The sequence below is a fragment of the Cygnus olor genome, chromosome 8, assembly GCF_009769625.2.
Source record: "Cygnus olor isolate bCygOlo1 chromosome 8, bCygOlo1.pri.v2, whole genome shotgun sequence".
NCBI lineage: Eukaryota > Metazoa > Chordata > Aves > Anseriformes > Anatidae > Cygnus > Cygnus olor.
Window position 1 is genome coordinate 30881140 of NC_049176.1, and position 20699 is coordinate 30901838.

General features: G+C 57.8%; 2 protein-coding genes across 2 annotated transcripts in view; both read left to right on the plus strand.

The window, feature by feature from the left end:
• The first annotated feature begins 75 nt into the window (after nt 1-75).
• AK4 (adenylate kinase 4) lies at nt 76-11063 on the plus strand. The gene is made up of 6 exons (XM_040565637.1): nt 76-230; nt 266-465; nt 5665-5784; nt 7174-7346; nt 7678-7796; nt 8829-11063. The coding sequence occupies exons 2-6, from the start codon at nt 321-323 to the stop codon at nt 8941-8943; spliced, it is 672 nt and encodes a 223-aa protein (XP_040421571.1). The 5' UTR covers nt 76-230; nt 266-320; the 3' UTR covers nt 8944-11063.
• Nucleotides 11064-12435: 1372 nt separating this feature from the next.
• DNAJC6 (DnaJ heat shock protein family (Hsp40) member C6) overlaps nt 12436-20699 on the plus strand; it is a 46296-nt gene continuing 38032 nt past the window's right edge. Inside the window, exon 1 of the mRNA XM_040565421.1 lies at nt 12436-12516. Within this exon, the coding sequence (XP_040421355.1) occupies nt 12495-12516 (22 nt within the window). The 5' untranslated portion in view covers nt 12436-12494. The remainder of the gene's footprint in view (nt 12517-20699) is intronic.

A 20699-nucleotide genomic window follows, 5' to 3' on the forward strand; every position in this document is an offset into this window, starting at 1 on the left:
GGCGGCCGTACCCCCCCCCCCCCCCCCCCTCCCGCTCCGTGCTGATGTGTACGGGCGGCGGGTGAACGGCTCGGCACGGCTCGCCTCGGTTCCCCCCCCCCCCCCCCGCACGCCATTTTGCGGGGCTCCCCGGCATGCGGGGTCCCGTCGGGGGCGGCGAGGCGGCAGGGACCCCCCTCAGTGCCCCCCTCCTAGCTCTGGGTGCCCTCCCGCGGGCTGCGTGAGGCGGGTGCGTGTGTGTGCGTGTGTGTGTGTGTGTGTGTGTGTGTGCGTGCGTGCGCTGCGGCGGTGCCCCCCAGGGACCCCCGGCGCGGCCGGCCATGGCCTCCAAGGTGCTGCGGGCCGTGGTGCTGGGCCCCCCCGGCTCGGGCAAGGGGACGGTGTGCGAGAGGATCGCCCGCAGCTTCGGGCTGCAGCACCTCTCCAGCGGGCAGTTCCTGCGGGAGAGCCTCCGCCGCGGCGGCGGTGAGTGCCCGGGGTGCCCCGACGGGACGGGGATGGACGGGGACGGGGACGGGGTCGGGGTCGCGCACGGACGGGGCGAGCCCCGGGGGGAAACCCCCGTGGGAGGTCGTCGCCTCGCTGCCGGCCCCACGGGGACGAGGCGGCCCCGCGTGTCCCCCTGCTCGGCCGCCGGTGTGCGTCCCTGCCGGGGTTTGAGGCTGGAGTTCATTTGTAGGCTTCTCCCTCCATCTTGGATGTGCCGAGCTGGCCCGGGGAAAAGCGGGCTGAGGCGAAGCGGGGAGCGGGGTTTCATCCCGGCCCCCGGGTGGGCACGGCTGGGGAGAAGCCCGGCCAAAAAACCTGGGTGTTCGTGCACCGACGGCCAGCCCCGGCTCCTGGGGTCACAGACCTCCCGTGTCAGCTTCGTCGTCCACGAGGCCTTTGTAGGAATGGGGTTAAATCGCACAGCTTGGGTCCCAGTGCCTGCCGCGACACCCGCGGTGCGGGGGATGCGCTGGGAACGTGCTCGTGTTCACGGGGAAACCCCTTTGGGAAGCTTGCTGTGGGTTGTGGGGTGTCCCGACTGCGTGCGTGCCGTGCCGTGCCGTGCCAGCCCCTACGGTGAGGCCACTGGGGTGGCACGGGGCTCCCCTGTGACCCCCGAGTCCTTATTAAGCTCCCCTCCAGAACCAGGGAGGCCGGGGGGCACAGTGCTGCCAACCCACCCCGTGTTTCACATCCGAAGCCCTTCGGAGAGCTGACGGTCTGTGCTGTGCTTCGCCGGGGCCAGCCGTCCCAGCCGGTAACGGATCCAGCAAAGTTTTGGGAGCCGGCAGCCGGGCGGCACGGGGCTGCCCCCAGCCGTGGCTGGGCAATGCCGGCGCTGCTGCTCCCAGCGCCGCTGCTCGCGGCGGGTGTGCGAGAGACCTGCCCGGGGAGGAAACTGACTCAGAGGAGCCATAAAACGACACAAAACAGCCCAGAGGAACAAGACGCGCTTTGCCTTTTTAGAGGTGTGACAAGAAAGGGAGAAAAAAAAAAAGGGGGGGGGGGGGAGGATAAACTTTCAGAGCTGTGTGCTCTGTGGGGCGTTGCACGCTCGTTTAAAAATACCCAGATTTCCTTCCATAAATAAAAAAAGCACGGTAATATTTCCTCTGGGGAGAGGCTCGAAATTTGGAAAATCCCAGTAACTCTTTTGGCTGAGCCACGGAGCACCTGGGCGAAGACCAAGCGGTGCAGCGGCGGGTGGGAAACGTGGCTGGAAAGGCAGGTAAGATTGCTCAGGAGTAGAGCCGCCGTAATTTCACACAGCTGACGTGCCTTTCAGGTGCCACCTTTGACTTCGCCTCTGGTCATAGCTCTCAGTAACGTGCAGCTGTTTGTTTGTTGTTTTTTTTTTTTGCTTCTTCCTTTTTTTTTTTTGCTATTTGCTTTGGACGAGCTGTTACATGACCACGCAGCGATGTGCCAGCTCTGGAGGAAGCTGGATGGAAGTAAATTCCCTTCCTGAGTTTGTCATCCGCACCACTGGTTTTGCATTGTAGGGGAGATGAGGCCAGTCCTACAGACACCCCGCTGCCCTCCAGAGGGACCCGCCAAGGGGTTTTAGAGCAGCCTCTTGGCAAGGATGCCGTGCAGGAGTGGATTTGGAGGTGATTTTCCCGTCTCAGGAAGCCGGAGGACACCCGAGCATCCCGCACAGAGCGAGCCCCGTGGCTCCACGTGGTGCGGGGTGGCTGGGTGTGCCGCTGCCTCTGAAAACCTTGGGGTTTTGTAACAGTGACTCGGCGAGTGCATCCGCTGCCACGGATGTGTTGGTTAATCAGTGCCTCGTTTAGTGGCTGCCCTGTTGTGCAAAAGTGCTTTGTTTGGATCTCGGGAGAGTAAGAGGTAAAGAAACTGCTTTTGGTGCTGTGCAGGGGGTACTGGAGGGCGGTGACCGTTTTCCTCGGCCAGTTCTTGTCCCAGTGCCCAGGTCGTTGCCTCTGGTGCCTGCAGCGTCCCGGGGTCTCAGCAGGGCTCAGCAAATTCCAACAAAACCGCACGCCCTGGGAGACGCCTGGGTCTCGTGGGCGTCTCACTGCTCCGCTCGCTGCCCCGCTTTTGGGGGGCAGAAGGGTGCTGTGATGACGGGAACCGTGAGCTGAAGGGGGTGGGAGAGGGGAAAAGCAGGGCAGCTGCGAGGGGGTCAGTGACGTCCCCAGATTTGTGGCCGTGCCATGCTCCAGCTCCCCGGAGGGAGGCCAGGCTGGCAGAGACAGGGTGAGAGTGAGAGCCCTGGATTGGGGGGGTGGATTCGGGGGCTCCGAGAACCCCATCCAGCTGGGGTTGTTCCGGCTTGGTGCACGGATAACCACGGGCAGTGCTGCATTAACCACCCGGAGCTCCTCCTCTCCATCAACGCTGCGCTGCTGTAGCCTAAACAAGAAATCCTGCAGAAGGTTGCCCCGGGGGGCCCGAAGTCCGCGTTATCTCGCAGCGTCTGGCCAGGGGGCCGCTGGCAAGCGAAGCCCTCGCGCCCCGCAGTGCTCCCAGCCGCAGCCCGCCTCCTGCGCCCCGCGTTCGGGAGCAGCCTCTCCTTGAGCCCCCGCGGCCTCTGCAGCCCCCGGCCGCAGCGGGAGGCGTCGCTGGAGGCCGGGCCCCGCTTTGATGATACGGGTTCGGGGGCACGGGTGCAGGGTTGCGCCAGGGAGGGACGGGGACGGCGGGGTCTGAAGTCCTGCGGTCGTTAGCTCAGCGGGCCGGAGCGATAGCTGCGTGGATTTTGGCCCCCGGGTGGGATCTGCGCCAGGCCAGGCGGGTGAACCCCTGACCGTCGCGCGGCGGGCCCAGGATCTGCAGAGAGATGCCGGGCACGGGCTGAGGAAGCCCTGCCCAAACCCCGCCACCGCACGGCTCGGGGCTGGGGCACGCTTCGCCGGCGAAGTGCACGAGGTGGGTTGGGAAAGCTCGAGGTGAAGCCCGCCTTACTGAAGCCGCGCGGTGGGAGCAGGGCTGTGCTGCAGGGACAACGAGGTCCAGCGCATCCCGGGCGCCGGGAAGCTCTGCGGGTCCTCCGCGACAAGTATCTGCCCCCTCCAGGAAACGTCCGTCAGGGAGCAGCAGGCGGTGTCTGCTCCTCTCGTGGGCACGGCAAAACGCAGCCCCTTCGGCGCAGAGCTGTGGCCTCAGGTGGCCGTGCGGGATGCGTTCCAGGCTTCGCAGCCGTGGCTCGGTGCATTTTTGGCTCACGGCACCGGGGATCTGCTCCCGCAGCCCCCCAAGCCGCAGCCGGTCCTGGAGCTGCGGGGGTGCCGGTGGGGATCCCGCCAGCCAGCACGCGGCAGTGTGCAGGCGCGTGAATAAATATTAAAAAAACGTGGGCGGACGCGGGAATATTTATGCCCTAGGAGGTCTCCGTGCTGCTTGCGTAAGCCGTAATGTTTTCTTCCCGTCGCCGTGCGCTTCCCCAAGCAGGAGCGCGGCGTACGGGCAGCGACGTCGAGCCTGTGGCTGGGAGAGGCACCGGGTGCTGCCCTGGGCGGGCGCTGTGGCTCCGGGCAGAGCTGCTCAGCGGCGTTGGTTGCTGTAATTGTGGGGCGGGGGCGAGGGGCTCTCTCCGGGAGCCGTACATCCTGCACGAAGCCTCCTGCCTGTCAGAAACGCCGCCTGTGGCCAGGTGCAGGTGCCTGCCGGGCTCGGCGTCTGGCTGCCGTCTGGAAAAGCAGGGCCTGGAGAGCCCCTTCTCCTTCGGTCGGCTTGCGCGTTCCAGCTGCTGTGCTCCAAACTCACCGATGACGAACACCGGGACCAGTACGGGGCCCGGCTCAGGCAGAGGCGGTGCTGCAGGGCTTGGTGGGGTCTCCCCTGGAGGGAGAGACGGGCGATGGGCAGCCCCACCGATGGGCAACCCCACCGGGGCTGGGATTTGGGGGGCATTGCCCCGCCTGCGCCTCCCTCTGCTCGCAGCCGTCGGTGCAAAACCCCAGCAGCCGGCCCCATGCAGCACGGCTCGTGGGACTTCAGGTGGAGGGCTGGTGCTTTGGGAGGGCCGAAACGTGCTGTTTCCCCTAGAAAACCTGCGAGAATGTTCATTTTGGTTCCGGACGTCGTTAGCCGCTCGGGGAAGGGGAGCTGGTCTGGTCCCCGTGCAGACAGAGGGGGCAGAGCCTCTCCGGGGGCAGGGGCAGGACTTGCCCCAGCTGGTGGCAAGGAGTAGCTGTGTTTTCCAGGTAGCTTCTTCGTGTCTCCGAGTGGCTAAGAGAAAATTGTGGACAATCTGTAACGTAAGACCCAGCCGAATTTGTCTCGGGCCCCTTTTCTCGCCGTCTGCCCCGTGCTAGCCGTGCCCGTTGTGCGGGGCTGGTTGGGGGGCGGGCAGAAACCACAGCAATCCTCCTCGCTGTTCAAAGTACCCAAGCTGCAATAAAAATGGGGAGGGGGAAAAAAAAAAAAAAAGTGGCACCGAGCCTGCTGGTGGCTGCCCAGGTGACCGAGGCCGCAGGGAAGGTGGATCCGGGCCGGGTTCGTGCCGCAGGGACCCGTCGCTGCCCCGCGGGGCTCCCCCCGAAGCACTTTCTCAGCTACAGCTGATGCGGGGGAGAATCAAACAGGAGCCTGCTCAGGTGTAGCCGCCCTGCGGGTACGCTGCAATTACGTTCTCAGGTGTTTGATCTGGGAAATAGTTTTCTTATCTGAGCGTATCTTGAGCTGAGCCTCTGAAGTCTTAAAGCCCCGTGGAGGGGAAGCTGTGTTCTGCTTTCTGCAGCAGTAGCGAACGCTCCGAGGCTTGTGTTTTCAAACGAGCTTTCTGATGGTGCCTGTTTACTGCCGCAGTCTGCATGTGAAATCTTGAATTTGCACCTCTTAGGATAATTTCTAAGAGATAGTGCCAGCTTCTCGTGACGACGGCCGTACGTGGAAGCAGGAGGAGGCAGACTTGGTTCCTCCGAGCCAGGTGCTGCCAGCTGTACAAACGTTACCCAAACGCACCGTTTGTCTTCATAACTTCACTGGAAACCTCTCCGAAGCGCAGCGACGGCCGCTGTAATTCTGTGCAGTGTAATTATTTGTACAGCAAATGTACAAATTTGTCCCCTCTGAGGACAGGGATGCTGCCGAGAGGCTCCCGGACGAGCGATCTCAGAGGGCAGACAGAATCTGAGGGGGAGCGGTGCTTTTTTAGCAGAAATGTCATGCGCTTTTTTTTTTTTTTTTTCTTTCCTTTAACTTGAACAGAAGTTGGCGTCTTGGCAAAGCAGTACCTTGAGCGAGGCCTCCTGGTGCCGGACCACGTCATCACGCGCGTGATGATGACGGAGCTGGAGAAGCGGCGAGCGGAGCACTGGCTGCTCGACGGTGAGTGCCTCCCGGACGGGAGGATCCCAGGGGCCTTTAAAACGTCACTGTGCTGCCGATGGGTTTGCAGCAGCAGGAGAGAGAAGACCAGAGGTGCCTTTTGGGGTCCCGCTGGCGGCAGGAGTGGGGGCAGCTGGCCCTGAACTGCTCCCAAGGGCAGCGCTTTCGGGGGCCAGCGTGAAGTCCACCTATAATTGCAGTAAACCAAGAGCTCGAGGAAGGGCTCCACAACCTTTAAGTTGCAGAGCTAAAAAATAAGAAAAGGTTCGCCCCGAGCTCCGGCTGCCCTCGTGGAGACGCTGCGGACAGCCGCGGTGGCCTGGGTGCGGGAGGAGGCAGGTCCTGACGGCAGCGCCCAGAAGGGCTGTGGGATTTGGGGAGGGGAGGGACGGGGCAAGTAGCTGTGCCCTGGGGGTCCGGCAGCACTCCGGGACCTTGAGCCCTGTGGGGTCAGGCTGGGTTGAAGCAGCCCCTGAGTTAATGGAATGTGAGAAGAGTTAGTTAATAACTGGCTATTAATAACCGCGAGCCTCATTTCCTTATATCGAAGAGTTTCTTTGATTGTTTCCTAAGTTTTTACGTCACAAAAAGAGGCAAGTGGGTGAACAAGCCACCCCAAACTCAATCCTCGCTATCAAAATTTCATTACTCTTGTGATAACATTACTTAATTCATCTGCTGGTTGGCAAATAGTACAGTGAGTAGCGCTGTATGAACAAATACGTATTTTTGCTGCGTTAAAACTCAAGCGTTTCAACATCCACGAGCGTCTGCATCGCAGCGCTCAGATCCAGGTCCGTGCAGCGCGGGGCTGTTCTGGGCTGGTTGGTGGCGGTGCGTGGGAGCTACCCCCAGGCAGCACGGCTCGGGGACGAGCTGCTGTCCCGCCACTGCTTTGTGCCCAACACCACGCCACGAGGAGCAAGGAGCGGGCTTATTTCAAGCAGTCCATACGCAAATGACAGCCCGACTAGGCGTGGTAAAGCAGACCTCACGTATTCTTCCTCATAACGACTCGTTCATTAGCTGTGGTGGTGTCCTGACCGGCTCTCAGCTAATAATTCTTTGCTTGGGAAAAGCCTGGGGTTTTTCAGATCTTCGCTGAGCTCTGCGGTGGCCTGGAGAGGCGGGGAGATGGGGCAGGTCCTCCTGCTGGACACGGTTTCTCGGGAGAAGACGAGCCCGTAGCGACCTGCGTGCTGTATTTTGGGAGCCGGTGCCGGAGGAGCTATTTTTTGTCGCAGCCATCTGGTGGATGCCTCTCTTTCACACCATTTGGGCTGCGGCGGGGAGCTGCGCTATCTTTACAGCGCCGGGGCCGCGGGGCGGGCAGACAGATGCTTTCCTGCCGCTCACCCGGCCCCTCTCTGCCGCGGCGTGTGCCCGCAGGTTTCCCGCGGACGCTGGGGCAAGCCGAGGCGCTGGACAGGATCTGCGAGCTGGACCTGGTGATCAGCCTGAACATCCCCTTCGAGACGCTGAAGGACCGCCTGAGCGCCCGCTGGATCCACCCGGCGAGCGGCAGGGTCTACAACATGGAGTTCAACCCGCCCCACGTTCACGTAAGAGCCCGTAGCGCCGGGGTCGTGCCCGTCAGGAGGGAGACAAAGGTCAGAGGCGCCTCGTGCTGCGTGGGCGGGCTGGCACAATCCTAAATTACATTGGGGAAGAAATGCCACGTAGTAAGACCCAGGGGCTGCGGGGCACCGGAGGGCTTTGTCCTTGGCAGCTGTCCCGCAGGAGTTGTGCAACGTGCACTTAGCCAAGTGAGGTTTGTGTTAAGCGCCGTGTGAAGGCGCTCGGACGTAACTGCCTCGAGCAGCCGGGGCGTGGGGCAGCTGGGGCAGCTCTCCGGGGAGCTGCAGCCCCTGGATGGCGTTGGCCTTTCCGCAGGGCGTCGACGACCTGACGGGCGAGCCGCTGGTCCAGCGCGAGGACGACAAACCCGAGGCCGTCGCTGCCCGGCTGAGGAAGTACAAGGATGCCGCCAAGCCAGTGATAGAGCTATACAAGTGAGTGGGACCATGCAGAACAAACCACAGCGTGCCCACGGCCCCTGCTGGGTGCTGGGGGGCAGATCGCTGCGCTCAGCAGCGCATCGGGGTCCACGGAGGTGGTGGCCTTGCAGAGAGCGCTTCGCTGTGCTCGCAAAACCAGCAGCATCTTTCTGTGCTGCTTAAACTAGCACAAATGGACGGGTTTATTAAATAACCCCCTGTGCTGCGCAGCCCGGAGCGGTGTGTTTGCCCTGCAAAAAACAGGCTGAGGCCCCTGCCCTTTTAGGTGAAGTACGGGGCAGTTGGCAGCAGGGCAGAAGAAGGGAGAGCAAAGGGTGGTCGAAAATGCGTGGGCTGGGAGCGTCCACGCTTGAGGGGAGGTGGGAAGGGGTCCTCCAGCCGCTGCTCACGTGGGAACAAGCTGTGTCGTGAGCATCTCGGTAACTCTGCATCCTTAAAACATCCCTCAGAGCTCAGCTGTTGAAGCTTCTAGCCACGCGTTGCCGCGCTGACACCCAGGGCTGGCTTGGGTGGCTCCGCTGTAAGCGGCCGGACGTGCTTCAGGCTCTGTCCCTTCTGCACGTGCTGTTGTTGTTTTGGGGCAGGCATCCCCTGGCCGTGTTGGGGATAGATCTGGGGTTGTGAGATGCTACCAGGACCTGGTGAAAGGGTGCAAGGAGCATTTTAAAAAGGAAAATTGCCCTTATGTTGGGCAGGGTGGGAAGCAGGGCCCTAATTGTCCCACGCCCTTAAGCATGTGAATAAATCCTGCGGCCTTAGGCCTACAGAGTGCTTTAGTGGGGACGGAGGTGAGCTGTGAGGTGTGTGGTAGGATTGGGGTGGCCGCCTGGGTTCGGCTCACCCATGTGTGAACACGTTTAACCCCTCGCTGCCCTTCCTGTGGCCCAGAAAGCCACGGGCGAGCTTCCCCGGAGTAGCTCGCGCTCCTGCTCTGCAGGCGGAGGCATTTCAGCAGCACGCCGTGCCTGCAGATGTCCCGTCCCTAGGTGCTGCTGGCACTGACTTCTCCTCTCAACTCTCTTCCAGGAGCAGGGGTATCCTGCACTCGTTTTCGGGGACAGAGACCAACAAGATCTGGCCGTACGTGTACGCTCTGCTTTCCAACAGGATCCCCCCTGTGCACTCGGAAGAGGAAAACTAACCAGTTTGGGTGGAGGACCAGGAACTGATGTGACAATGTGTTTGGTTTCTCCGCACAGTGCTGGAGCTGTGCTCTAATTAGGTGATCAGGCAGTACCTATGGCTGCTTCCCCAGGCGTGCTGGATAACAGCTGTGGAAACACAGCTATAGCCAGTATCAGGGTGAAAAGGTCTTCGCTTATAAGGTCAAGTCTGCTAGAATAAGTGTTTTTTTTTTTTCTTCTGAGGCTAGAAAGTATTCCTGCCGGTGATCCAACTGCACAGATCAGTGATGCAAACCTAGGTAATGATTATTTCAGGTTTACACAACTTGCCATGATTTCCCTGCCACCCCCCTATGAAACCCCAACCTCTCTCTAAGCCTATACCGTGTCATTCCATTGCTCCACAGTACTGTTTACTGCAGATCACTCTGTTGTAGTTTTTTTAAATTATTTTCTATTAAATTTATTTCTTAGAGAAATAAAGCTCTAGAACGCGAGACTTAGCCCCGTGGGAATTGGTGAGGAACGCAGAAAACGTTCACATTACAGAGCTCAGAAATGTGAAGATCACATTTCCAGTAATAGAAACAGAAGAGGGAAAACATGGGAGGTAAACTACACACTTGTGCTTTTTCTATAAAGAGAGATGAAAAAAAAAAAACCACATTATGAAAAGCTGCTATACAGTCTGCTTGTCCTGAGCTGACGTGGAGCAGGAAGGTGAGCAGGTCGGTGCCAGGGAAGAGCTGCACTCCTCGTGCTTACCTTGCCCATAGCTTTTCCTACCATGAGACATGTTGGTGTTGTAGTAGCTTCTCCCAGAGATTTATTTTAACGCATTTTGCTCTGGGGGAGGATTTGAGTCATTCCTTGTTCCTTGCTGCCTTTGTACCCGAGGTCCTTGTGGAAACCCGGGCTGTTCCCCGAGGAAATGCCCGTCGCGGAGGGGTTCGCCCGCAGTGGCCGCAGGCTCTTGCGCTGCCGTCCCGCTGTCAGTCCTTATGCCCATGAGGGCTGCCAAAAGTGGTCGTGCCCTGATGCTCAGCCCATTTCAGCAGCGTGCACCTCGTCTCAAACGGCATCAGCGTGCCCCTTCCGCCCAGACGTGTTTGTGTAACTGGGATTTAAAGGCCCTGCGGGTGTTGCTGCTGCCCCGTGTGCAGGAGCTTTGGGCGCAGACCCCAGCTTTTCTGAACTGGACGTGCTGTGAGCCCGCGGGGGGCTCGCTGCTGGGGCACAGCACCAAATCCGTGGGGATGCTCTGCTGGTCTCCTCGAGTTGCCTTATTTTATAGACTATATATTTAAGAAAAAAAGCAAGATGTGTATTTTTTAAAGGTTTAGAAGAAAAGCACTGAGTTTTAGTATCCACTTTGGAGAACGCTTCGCTGAGCTGCTTGCCCCGGTGGAGCTGGGCAGCGTAGCAGGGATGCAGAAAAGCTGTCGCTACCCCACCCCCGTGGCATCAATTAGAGCGGCCTGGGCAAGTTTCTGGTGCTGAAGTGTCACTGTTTCGTTGCTGGGAGAGCGGGTCTCTGGCAGGGCGGCGGGAACCGACTTTGGGGTTTGTTTTTGGCTGCTTGTGCAAAACTTCAGCACATCTTAATGCCACCAGAGGAGCCCCTGACGGTTGCTGGCTCAGTCAGAGGCAGCTCTGCCGTGGCTCTCTCCTGATAACGGAGCCAGAAGCCGTTGGGCATCCGCCGAGCAGCAGCATCCATCCCCCATGTGGTGCCCAGCCCGGGGCAGGGCTTGCGGTTGGGTTTGCCCCAGGAGAGACCCTGAGCACTTGTTTTAAAGGCTCTGAGCCCTTCTGCAGATGCAGAAGCCCTGCGACCACGCATGCCTCCAGCCCTCGGGACAGATTTTTCTACAAGAATTGTTGTACTGTGCACTTTCGTAGACCAAACCCCGCAGCGGCACGCACCCTGCCCCTCGCCTTCCCTCCCTGCCGTGTGCTCCTTCAGCTCCGTGCTGAATCCCATTCCCTCCAGCGCCGGCCGTTCTGCAAGGACCAAGGTGCCGCGCGGGGGGCACTGGGGGCCTGCGCCCCGATTTGCTCTTGCAGCTTCTTCCCGGGGAATGGCCACCGCTGTGCTGCTGCTCGAAAGATGTAAATAAAATTTTTCTCCTGCTTATCCCTGTGCTGGTGGTGTCTGTCTGTGAGTTTTGCCTGATGGCCACTGCGCTGGGCTCTGCACAAGCCCTTTCCCCACACCAAGGCAGTAACGGGCTCGTGTTTGACCCAGGGTTTGGCCATGGGAGCCTCTGGAATTACTGGGCACGAGGGGGAGGAGGGTGAGGAGGAAGGAGAGGAGCCGGAGCATCCCCACTCCAATGGGAGGAAATCCTCCCCTATGTTTTTTGGCTTGAACACAGTGCTGCTGTTTGGGTCCTGCCTTACAGCCGGCTCCTTTAGTTGGTAAAATCTAAACTAAAAAGTTAAAAGGGCAGCTCAGGTGCTGCGGATGAGGCTGGCTGTTCCTCCCCTTCCACTCTTGTTGCACAGCAAGTCGTTCTCATTTCCCCGTGTAACTTCCCCCAGTAAAGGCACTGGAGCATTAGGTGCAGCAGCAACGCGCCAGCTCGCGCTGTGCCCCGAGTAATCCGTCACGTGGATCGGGGCAGAGGGAATTAAAAGCTGGAAGTGCCCCAGCTCATCATTACCGGCTCGCGGATCCCATCGTTTTTTTCTTCTTTTTAATTACAGCCAGCAGCTCGGGGCCCCGGTCCCACGTGTGGAGTAAAGCAGAGACTCTGCAGTGACTGGGAGGGGGAAAAAAAGGGCGATGGGGCGGGAACTGCTGCTGAGAGGGGGGAATGGGGATCAAGGAGCTGAACCCCTGTGGGGGAACGTGGGGGACGGGTGGGTTTGGGAGAAACCCAGACGGCTCTGGAAGTTTGTGCCAGCCGCGGCTGCCCTTTGGCTTGCTGCCGTCGCCAGGCACCGCTACCTGGGGGTAAAGCACAGGCCCCTTTGGCGTCGCTGCCCCACGATCTGTCACTCCCCGTTTACTCCCCCGCGATTTCACGGAGGGGAAAGCGGCTGCGGGTCTGCAGCCGAGGGCTGCCAGTATTTCTTCGAACTTCACCGCCACCCTGAAACCATCCAGGTTCCCACCTTTCTGCCCGCTCACCTGTATTGCACAACGCCCCCCCCCCCCCCCCCCCCTCCCGCCCCGGTTTGTGTAAGGGCCGTAGCGCCGCGCTCTTTATTTGCTCTCCGCGTTCCTGCCGGTTGTTCGCAGCCAACTTGCTTCAACTCGGCCTTCGGGGCCGCCGGGCGAGCAGCCCCGGGGCCACCCCGACCCCCCCGGGGGTCACCGCGCATCCCCGGCGCCGGGGGGGGGGGGGAGAGACACGGGCCACGAGCTACTGGCGGGGCTTGGATGGCGCCGGGGGCTCCGCCTGTCCGTCCGTCTGTCCGTCCCTCTGTCTGCCCGGCCGGCCGGCCGCGCGGCCGCGTGCGCGTGCCCGCGCCGCCGCCGCCGCCGCCGCCGCCGCCGCCGCCACCGCCCCCGCGAGCGGGCGCTGCCGGCTGCGGCGCGGCCCCGGCGGGCGGCGGGAGCATGGAGGCGGCGGCGGGGCCAGGTGAGGCGGCGCCGGGCAGGGGTCGGGGCCGGGGTCGGGGCGAGCAGCCGGGGGAAGGGGCCGCTGGGGGGCCCGGGGGGCCGCTGCCCGTTGTCTGGGGGGGCCCCTACGAAGCCCGCTGCCCGCTCGGGCCGCCCCCAACGCGGCCGCGCAGCCGGGAGCGGGGCTGCCTCCGGACTGCACCGAGAGCTGACATCCCGAAATCCCGGGTCCCTGCATCCCGAAATCTCGGCTCCCTGCCTCCTTGCATCCTGAAATCCCGGGTCCCTGCATCACGGCATCCTGAAATCCTGGGTCCCTGCATCACGGCATCCCAAAATCCTGGGTCCCTGCCTCCCTGCCTCCTTGCCTCCCTACATCCCGAAATCCCGGGTCCCTGCATCCCGAAATCTCGGCTCCCTGCCTCCCTGCATCCTGAAATCCCGGGTCCCTGCATCACGGCATCCCAAAATCCTGGGTCCCTGCCTCCCTGCCTCCTTGCCTCCCTACATCCCGAAATCCCGGGTCCCTGCATCACGGCATCCCAAAATCCCGGGTCCCTGCCTCCCTGCCTCTTTGCCTCCCTACATCCCGAAATCCCGGGTCCCTGCATCACGGCATCCCAAAATCCTGGGTCCCTGCCTCCTTGCCTCCCTACATCCCGAAATCCCAGGTCCCCGCATCCCGAAATCCCAGGTCCCTGCATCCCGGCATCCCGGGTCCCTGCATCACAGCATCCCAAAATGCCGGCATCCCTGCACCCCAAGTCCCTGCTTCCCTGCATCCCAGGTCCCCACATCCCTTCACCCCAGCGTCCCAGCGTCCCGGGTCCCTGCCTCGCTGCATCCTGACATCCCAGGTCCCTGCAGCCCTGCCTCCCTGCAGCCCTGGTCCCTGCTTCCCTGCATCCCAGCCCCCCGGTCCCTGCCTCCCTCCATCCCGGCATCCCCGCTTCCCTGCCTCCCTCCATCCCTCCCGGCACCCCGAAATCAGTGACCGTACGCAGCAGCGCTGTGAATGCCTCTTGGGCATACCGCCTCCCCCGAAGGGAAAGGAAATGATTTGGGGGCTTGAAAAAATAATAACAGCTTGTATCCGGGCCTTCCTGCGGCAAGGTTAACCGGTGTACGTGTAGCACAGAAATGCTGATACGAAGCGCTGATACGCAGCCTTCTGCAGCACATCTGCTGCGAGGCTGACCTTCAGAACTGCGTGCTTCGTTACTGGGAGACAAACACGGCGCTGCCTTCCCTGCAACAACCCTGCTTCAGGCCCGAGAGAAGGAAAAAAAAAAAAAGAAAAAAAGCAAAATTCGTGGCTGCTGCGGGAGGGGCCAGCAGGGCCGGGGCAAGTGGTGGGCTTGTGGCCTCCGGACCTCCACTCGCCGCTGCGGTGCAGGTACGCGGCTGTCCTGCCCGGCACTGCTGCTGGATCGCCTGAAATCAGGAGATATTTAATGTTTTTCTGATGTATTTGGGGCTGTCATTACTGCAGCCTTATTTTGCGTGCTGGCAGGGGGAGAGGTAGAGGTCGGGGAGGAGAAGAAGAAGGGGGAGGAGGAGGAGGAGGGTGAGGAATATTTTGGCCAGGACTCCAGGACTGCAAACGACGGACTTTTTCAGTGCCTGCATTTAGCCGAGGGCCTCCATCTTCTGCTGTCCCTTCCCCAGCAGATTTCTCTTAGTCATAGCCTTCCCGGAGAGAAAAAAATAAACACGCATCTGTGCATCGAGCCATTCCGATGGCACAGGCAGCATGAAGGCAACCCGGGCCGCACTATATTTAGACAGCTGTGACACAGCCTGCTTGTTTATGGCCCCAGAAAGACTCGCAGCCCACAGATGCAGTATTTTGGGGCGGCTGTGGCCTTTAAGGAGGAACCACGCTTTGTCCTTGAGCTCCGGGTTTCTCCGCTGGCCCTGGCAGTGCTGGCTGCGGCCTTTAACTGCTGACCCAACTAATCTGCCCCGGGCCGCACGCTGCGCCCGCCGCGCTGCCCCGAGCAGCCCTGGCGGGTGCTCGGCCGCCCAACAGGACGGATTTTTGGTGGGGATTTGCTGAAATCCAGCCCTGTGCGTGCCGGTCCCCAGCGTGCAGATTTGGAGGATAAAACCCTGGGGCTGCAGAGACGTGGCCTGGAAATCCCAGCTGCCAGGGCGCCGCTGTCACCGCCGCTCAGATGGGATTAGGGGCGCGGGAGAAGCTGCCGTGAGGAGCTCTCAAAGCCGAAACGCTATAAATAGCTCTTTTTATTATTTATAACCAAATATGAATAATAATTTATGAACCTTTAAGGTAGTTCATGTTACGATAGCGTATGAAGCCCTGTTTTGGTAGGCGCTGTAGACAATATAGAGATTTTATTTTCCTAAATATATTTTGGTCTTCAGTAACCCAAAATACACAGGATGGGAAATGGTATCCACGTAGATCTGAATCCTGGCAGGGAAACAGATGCGTGCTGAGCAAACTCATGAAGGCAGGCTGAGGCGGGGGCCAGGATTGTGCCCGAACCCTCTGCGGTGGGGCTGTTGCCGTGCAGGAGGTGTGGGACGTTCGCTTGGCGGCAGCGATTCCAGCCCAGGGTGTGCCGTGTGTGCTCAGGATGCTCTCCCGGGAAGCCAGGACAGTGCTGGAGCTGCCAGAGCCGAGGTTTTGGGGCGAAGGCAGCGCTGGGTGGCACGGCAGGCGCGGGCTGTGCTGTGGAAACCGAGAAGCCGGCTTCTGGCTCCTGCAGTGCTCCATGCATGGCCTGCGGCCACAGCCACGGCGATGCGCTGCCAAGTCCCCCCACACCGGTGCAATTCAACCTCCCGCCCCTTGAGACGCATCCAAGCCGCTCTTCCGAAACTGCGGAGTGCAGGCAGCGCCGTGGGGAGAGCGTCGCCTGCCTGGGGGCGGCTGCAGGAGCACGGCCGAGGAAGTGAGGAACGGACACAGACCTGGGCCCACACCGCACCGCCGCCACGGTCGAGGGCTGTAAGCCAGCTGGTGCTGTGAGCGGAGACAGGCCCCGCGCTGCAATGCTTCATACAGCAGCCAGAATGAGTAACAAGGCTCTGATAATGTTGTTCTTCCAATTAGTAGTAGAGCAGCAGCCCACTACCAGAATCTGTAAGAGCGCAGAAACACTTCAACGGGGGAAAAAAGAAGTGCTGGCTTTGTGGAGAACCTTCCGGTGCTATCAGGCCCACCTGCATCTCCTCACCCTTCGCAGGCAGGACCTCACGTAGATGTTCGTCAGAGAGAAACTCTGAAAGCTGTAGCGAGGATGCTCATCCCCTGCCCCATCCTCCATCCCGTGCAGGTGTGCCGGCTGGAGCGGCATGCGAGGGGTGGCGGTGCCGCCTGTAGTTCCCCTTCTGCTCTCGGGGCCGTGCTCACGGCCTGCAGGGCTCCTCTCCCGTGCCCTGGTCGTGGCCACCCGAGAGCCTCGGCTGATTATTTTCAGACACAGCGAGTGCTGAGGGAATCGCATCATGTCTCTGGAAAATGAGCCAAGGCGGTTTGGGACTCACGGCATTGCTCGTGTCAGGTGAAAGCTGAGCTGCGCGTCACAGCTTACACATTTGATCGGGGATGTTAGCATTTGCCACAGGAAACCCATTTGCTTCCTTTAGTTTTCAATCTTTTCTTTAAATCAAACTCCTTAATCTTCTTTTTTTTTTTTTTTTTTTGCCTTTTTTTTTTTCCTAATGAAAGTAAAATCCTGTTGAACTGCTGCTGGGGTCAGACGCAGAAGTTAACCGCGGACGACTCGCTTGCTGTGTGTGGAAGAAGCTGTATAATCACCTCCCTCCTTGTTTGTACCACCAGCCTTTCCCAACGCAAACAATGCCCTGAAAGGGGAAATTCAGCATGACACTGTGGACGTTTTGCATGCGTTTATAAATGCAGAGCTCTGGGTGCTAGCTTTGTGTTGTGTTACACGCAGCAGAAAGGAGCAGCAGCACAACCTGCAGCTGTGCACCGGCTGCACGGAGCGTTCGCCTTCCTGCTCGGTCCCGAGGCTCAGCACCACGCTGGGGTTTTCCCGAGGCACCAGCTGTGGGGCAGGCGCTGGGTGCAGGACTTGTGCTGACGGAGATGCCGCTGTGGCTCAGAACTCGTGCCTCTCCTTCCAGTCGGCATCACGCACAAGGGTATTTTGCAGCCTTGCAGACAGGCTTTAGGAGGCCCAGATTTTTCATGGCATTTAGCCACTTGTTGTTCAGTGAATGGGAAGCAATGGGTGGTAGGCAGGCACTGAAATACCTGATTTTTACCCAAATACCTGATTCAGCCTCGATGCGCTGTATGGACGGCTGCACAGCCTCCGATTTCCCAACAGCTTGCAGGCTGGGGACTTCCTGAGCTGACGGTGACACTCTCCAATTTAATGTCCCCTTGGGCATTGGCGTCCTTTGTGTTTCCCCAGCTCTGTGAACCGCTGCTGGGGAGCCCCCCGAGTCCTTGAACACTCGGAAACAAGGTCCTAGGCTGGCGTGAGTAAGCCGTGCATCGTCCCCAGCAGCAATTTAACAAGGCTGAGAGGCGAGCTACAAAAACATGCAGAGGCAGCAATACACTTAATGGTGTGTGATATCACAGAGGGCAGGAACGGACGGGGAGATAATAACAGAGTCACACTGAAGTCACTGGAAAACAAAATAATGACAAGCTGTATTGATAAAAAAGGGGGAAGAAGGCAGTGAGGGTAGTGCAAAGGGGGATGGTTTGTATGTGCTAGATTTATTTCATGGCCAAGTTGTCTGCCCCCAAGTCCTGACCCACAGTGGGAACGCTGTGCACTGCGAGAGAGAAGACACAAACCCAGGAGCCCGAGGGGGCCGCTTTCTTTTCAGATTTTACATTTTTGGCTCCCTGGTAAGGTTTAGGTTTTCTTTCAGAACAACTTTTCTAAGCCACTTCACAAAGGATTGGATCATCCGACTCCCCTCTCTCCACCTCCATTCCTAAAAATCCCAGCCCAATCTGCCTGGGGCCCAGTGCATCCCACAGGGGTAAGATGCTGCGCTGCCCTGAGTAGCTGCTGCCTGAGCAGCTCCTTATTTCTCCAGCAAATCCAGGCCTGGACAAACCATTCCCATAGCCACAAGCAGAAAAGGAACCGCATGGCTGTCCTTGACTCCAGTCCAAATATCCCTTATTTATCCTCAGCACAAGTCCTGATACTGCTCTGAAACCGTATTTCTGGCTCTGTACCCAGGGCCTGTACCTGTGGTGCTATCACGTGCCTGTTCCCCGAGTAGTGCACGGGTGTCGGTGCTCCTGGCCAGCCCGTGGAGCTGCACGAACGATGAGCAAAGCCCCCAGGTGGGAGGGCAGGGAGCATCACCCTCGCTGCACCGGCCATTTACGCCCCAAAGTCATTTGTGCTGGAACCACATCTCATGCCTCGTGTCTGAATGTGGCGACAAAAGTTTTGAGTTTTTTTTGTTGTTGTTGTTGCTGTTGTTTTTTTAATATTTCAATGCACCAGGCCAAAAGTAAAATGGAAACATTAAGATATTCTCCACCTGCGGCAGCAGCAACCCAAAACGCAGTGGTATTATTTCTTCCAGTCCATCTGGGCTGCCTGCTGATGGGAACCGAGGCAGACCTGGCCCAGACGAGATCTTGCTGGCTTTAATCAATTCAATCAGATTTGCTTAACCAGGGTTAAACGAGCAGCACTTATTTAAAATGCTGGCAGCTGGGGAGGGCTTGGGTGTGCTGGGCTCTCCCTGGGCAGGAGGGTGGTGGGACAGATATTTCTCCTGAGAGTAAAGCTCGTGGGTGGTTGCCAGAGTAAAATACCCATGGGGCAGGTTCAGGAGGAAGGGTCTGACAAAAATGTGGTGATGCTCTTGCTTTTCTGCTGAAAGAGTCAAAATTAGGGGTCAAAGCTAACCCATGTGAGCCATGCTCTTCCCTGCCTGGTGGGGCTGAGCTGGTGCGAGCAGGGCTGTAACCCCATGGCCATGCATGTGGCTGGGGAAGGGTTATTTTGGGGTTAGGTTCTGTATTTCTGCCACGATGTGGGACTTCTGAGGGTAAATGTGATGCTGTGACAGATGCAGTCATCAGGTCTGTACCAAATCAGTTTTTAGGGCAGGCAAGAGGCTTTTACTGCATCAAATTCCTGAAGACTAATTAGATTGAGCATCAAAATCTCAAGTTGAAAATACAAGCAGTGCCCTGCTATCTAATGCATTCAGCAGTGACTGTGCTGTAGACTTGGGTACTAAACGAGCACAAAAAGGTGGTGGTGGTGGCAGCTGTCTTTTTTGTTTGCTTTTAATGTCAAAAACTGCTTTGATTTACACAGGTGTTAAGCCTCCTGGCCCTGGCAGGCTGACTTCTATGGCACATAGCTCAAATCCTTGATAAGGTGGCAGGGTGGGTTCCTGGGCTGTTGAAGGGTTCTCCAAAACATAGCTATGGCTGAATGCCATCAGCCTTCCTGGAGAAGTTGCAGGGAAGGTAAGCAGAATTAAATGAGCTTACAATTTTTTTGTTATTTTTTTCCCCTCCCAGAAAGCTCATTTTATAGATTATTTGTTACAAGGCTGTCGAAGGAAGTTTAAATCTGGGAGTCTATGAATTAGGGTGGTTTGATTAGGGTTCGAGCCCTTTGAAGAGAGAGGAGGCAAACATGTTAATTCTCAGCATGCAGTGATGGCACAGGGTCCCACTGCAGAGGACACAGTGCACATAAATACAAAGAGAAAGGAAAGAAGAAATTATGGTGCCTTGAGGTGCAGAGAGAATGATCTGCCCTACAAAGCAGTACCAGGTGCTTTGGGAAGTGGGAGTACAAAATCAAGCAGTAGGGACAAGCTCTGCATGCTGTTTATGGTCAGTGATAGTATGGAAACAATAGGTGGTCTCTTGGCCTTCTCTTAAGGTAAGATAAAGGGAAAATTTCACACATGAATTTTCAAGAAACAAGTGTTTCAGTGAGCAGAGTGAATTTGTTGTTTGCAATGGAATAACTTTGAAAAAAATGTTTAGTTCATTGAATTTTAAAGGTATTGCCTGGGATAGTAAACTAATTTTTGGGCGATAGCTGTACTTCTTTTGGTACTGCACAGTTTGAATGTGTTCATGAAGAATTAAGAGTTTAAGGTTTCACCTTAATTGTGCATCTAGTTGGGAGAGAGGTGAAAAAGAAATAACGCCTCCATACATTTGGTGCTTGATTACAGCTACCATAAAAGACTTCTGCCCAGGAGAGGCTGCAGCCCAGACAGAGGAGCAGACAGTGTTAGAGCCTGGGCAAATCAATTGACATTTGCAAGGTCAGCAGTGAGGAGGGAGTTTGTATCTCCCGAGTCTTGAGCAAGATGCAGTCCTCTTCATCGCGTCGTTAACATCTCCCGCAGTCCTAATGGCACCTGCCAGCCTTACCGTTCATACATTATAAAAAGTCTATGTTATTTTGTAGCATCGTTAGCCATGACTCAATAAGCCTTCGAGGATGCTAATGAATTTTTCTAAGTAGCTGTTTCCCTGGACCTTTTTTTTTTTTTTGCTCTCATTTTTGAAAGCCATCTGCAATTTTCTTTTTTATACAGCATTCTTTATGCTGCAGACCTCCAAACAGGAGAAATTGTATGACCATTGACAGACCGGCCCAATTTAAGGGATGAAATGGGTGAGGAAGGCATATTACTTTATATGTGCTCTTTGGTTAAGCTTCCCGTAGGGCTGGAAAATGAGCGAATATGTGAAAAATCAAATCCCACATAACGTAGTCCCCTAATTCCACCAAGTGCTCTCTTTGCTTTGTAGAACTGGTAATTGCCCCATGGTGCCCCAGGAGGCTGTGCTGTCCCTGCTCTGTGTCTGTACTGATGCTCTGCAGAGCCCAGGCCTGGAGTGTCAGGGTGCTGTGGGATTCCCCTTGGGGAATCCTTGGGAGAAAGACAGCTATGATCCCCCAAATGCTGGGACAAATCTGGAAAGAGAGGAATTAATGGATTCAACAAAGAAAATCAAGCTTTCTTTTCTGAATGGGACTGCAGTCTGCCCACTGCAGATGCAAGGGCAATATCGGTGTTGGGTAGGAAATGCTGAACCCTTTTCCCATAAGAACACTTTTGGAAGGACTTTCCTTTCACTGCCTAATGCAGATAGTCCTTTGCAACATCCCCTTGCTGCTCACCTGTGAGAGATGACTCATGGATTCAGGGCATGGTCTCACCTAAGCTGAGCTCAAA

Excerpts from the sequence above, each read along its gene's own strand:
- AK4 (XM_040565637.1), top strand. The coding sequence starts at position 321 with ATGGCCTCCAAGGTGCTGCGGGCCGTGGTGCTGGGCCCCCCCGGCTCG. Across the intron at positions 466-5,664 it reads GAGCCTCCGCCGCGGCGGCG|AAGTTGGCGTCTTGGCAAAG; the intron begins GTGAGTGCCCGG and ends TAACTTGAACAG. Across the intron at positions 7,797-8,828 it reads CCAGTGATAGAGCTATACAA|GAGCAGGGGTATCCTGCACT; the intron begins GTGAGTGGGACC and ends ACTCTCTTCCAG.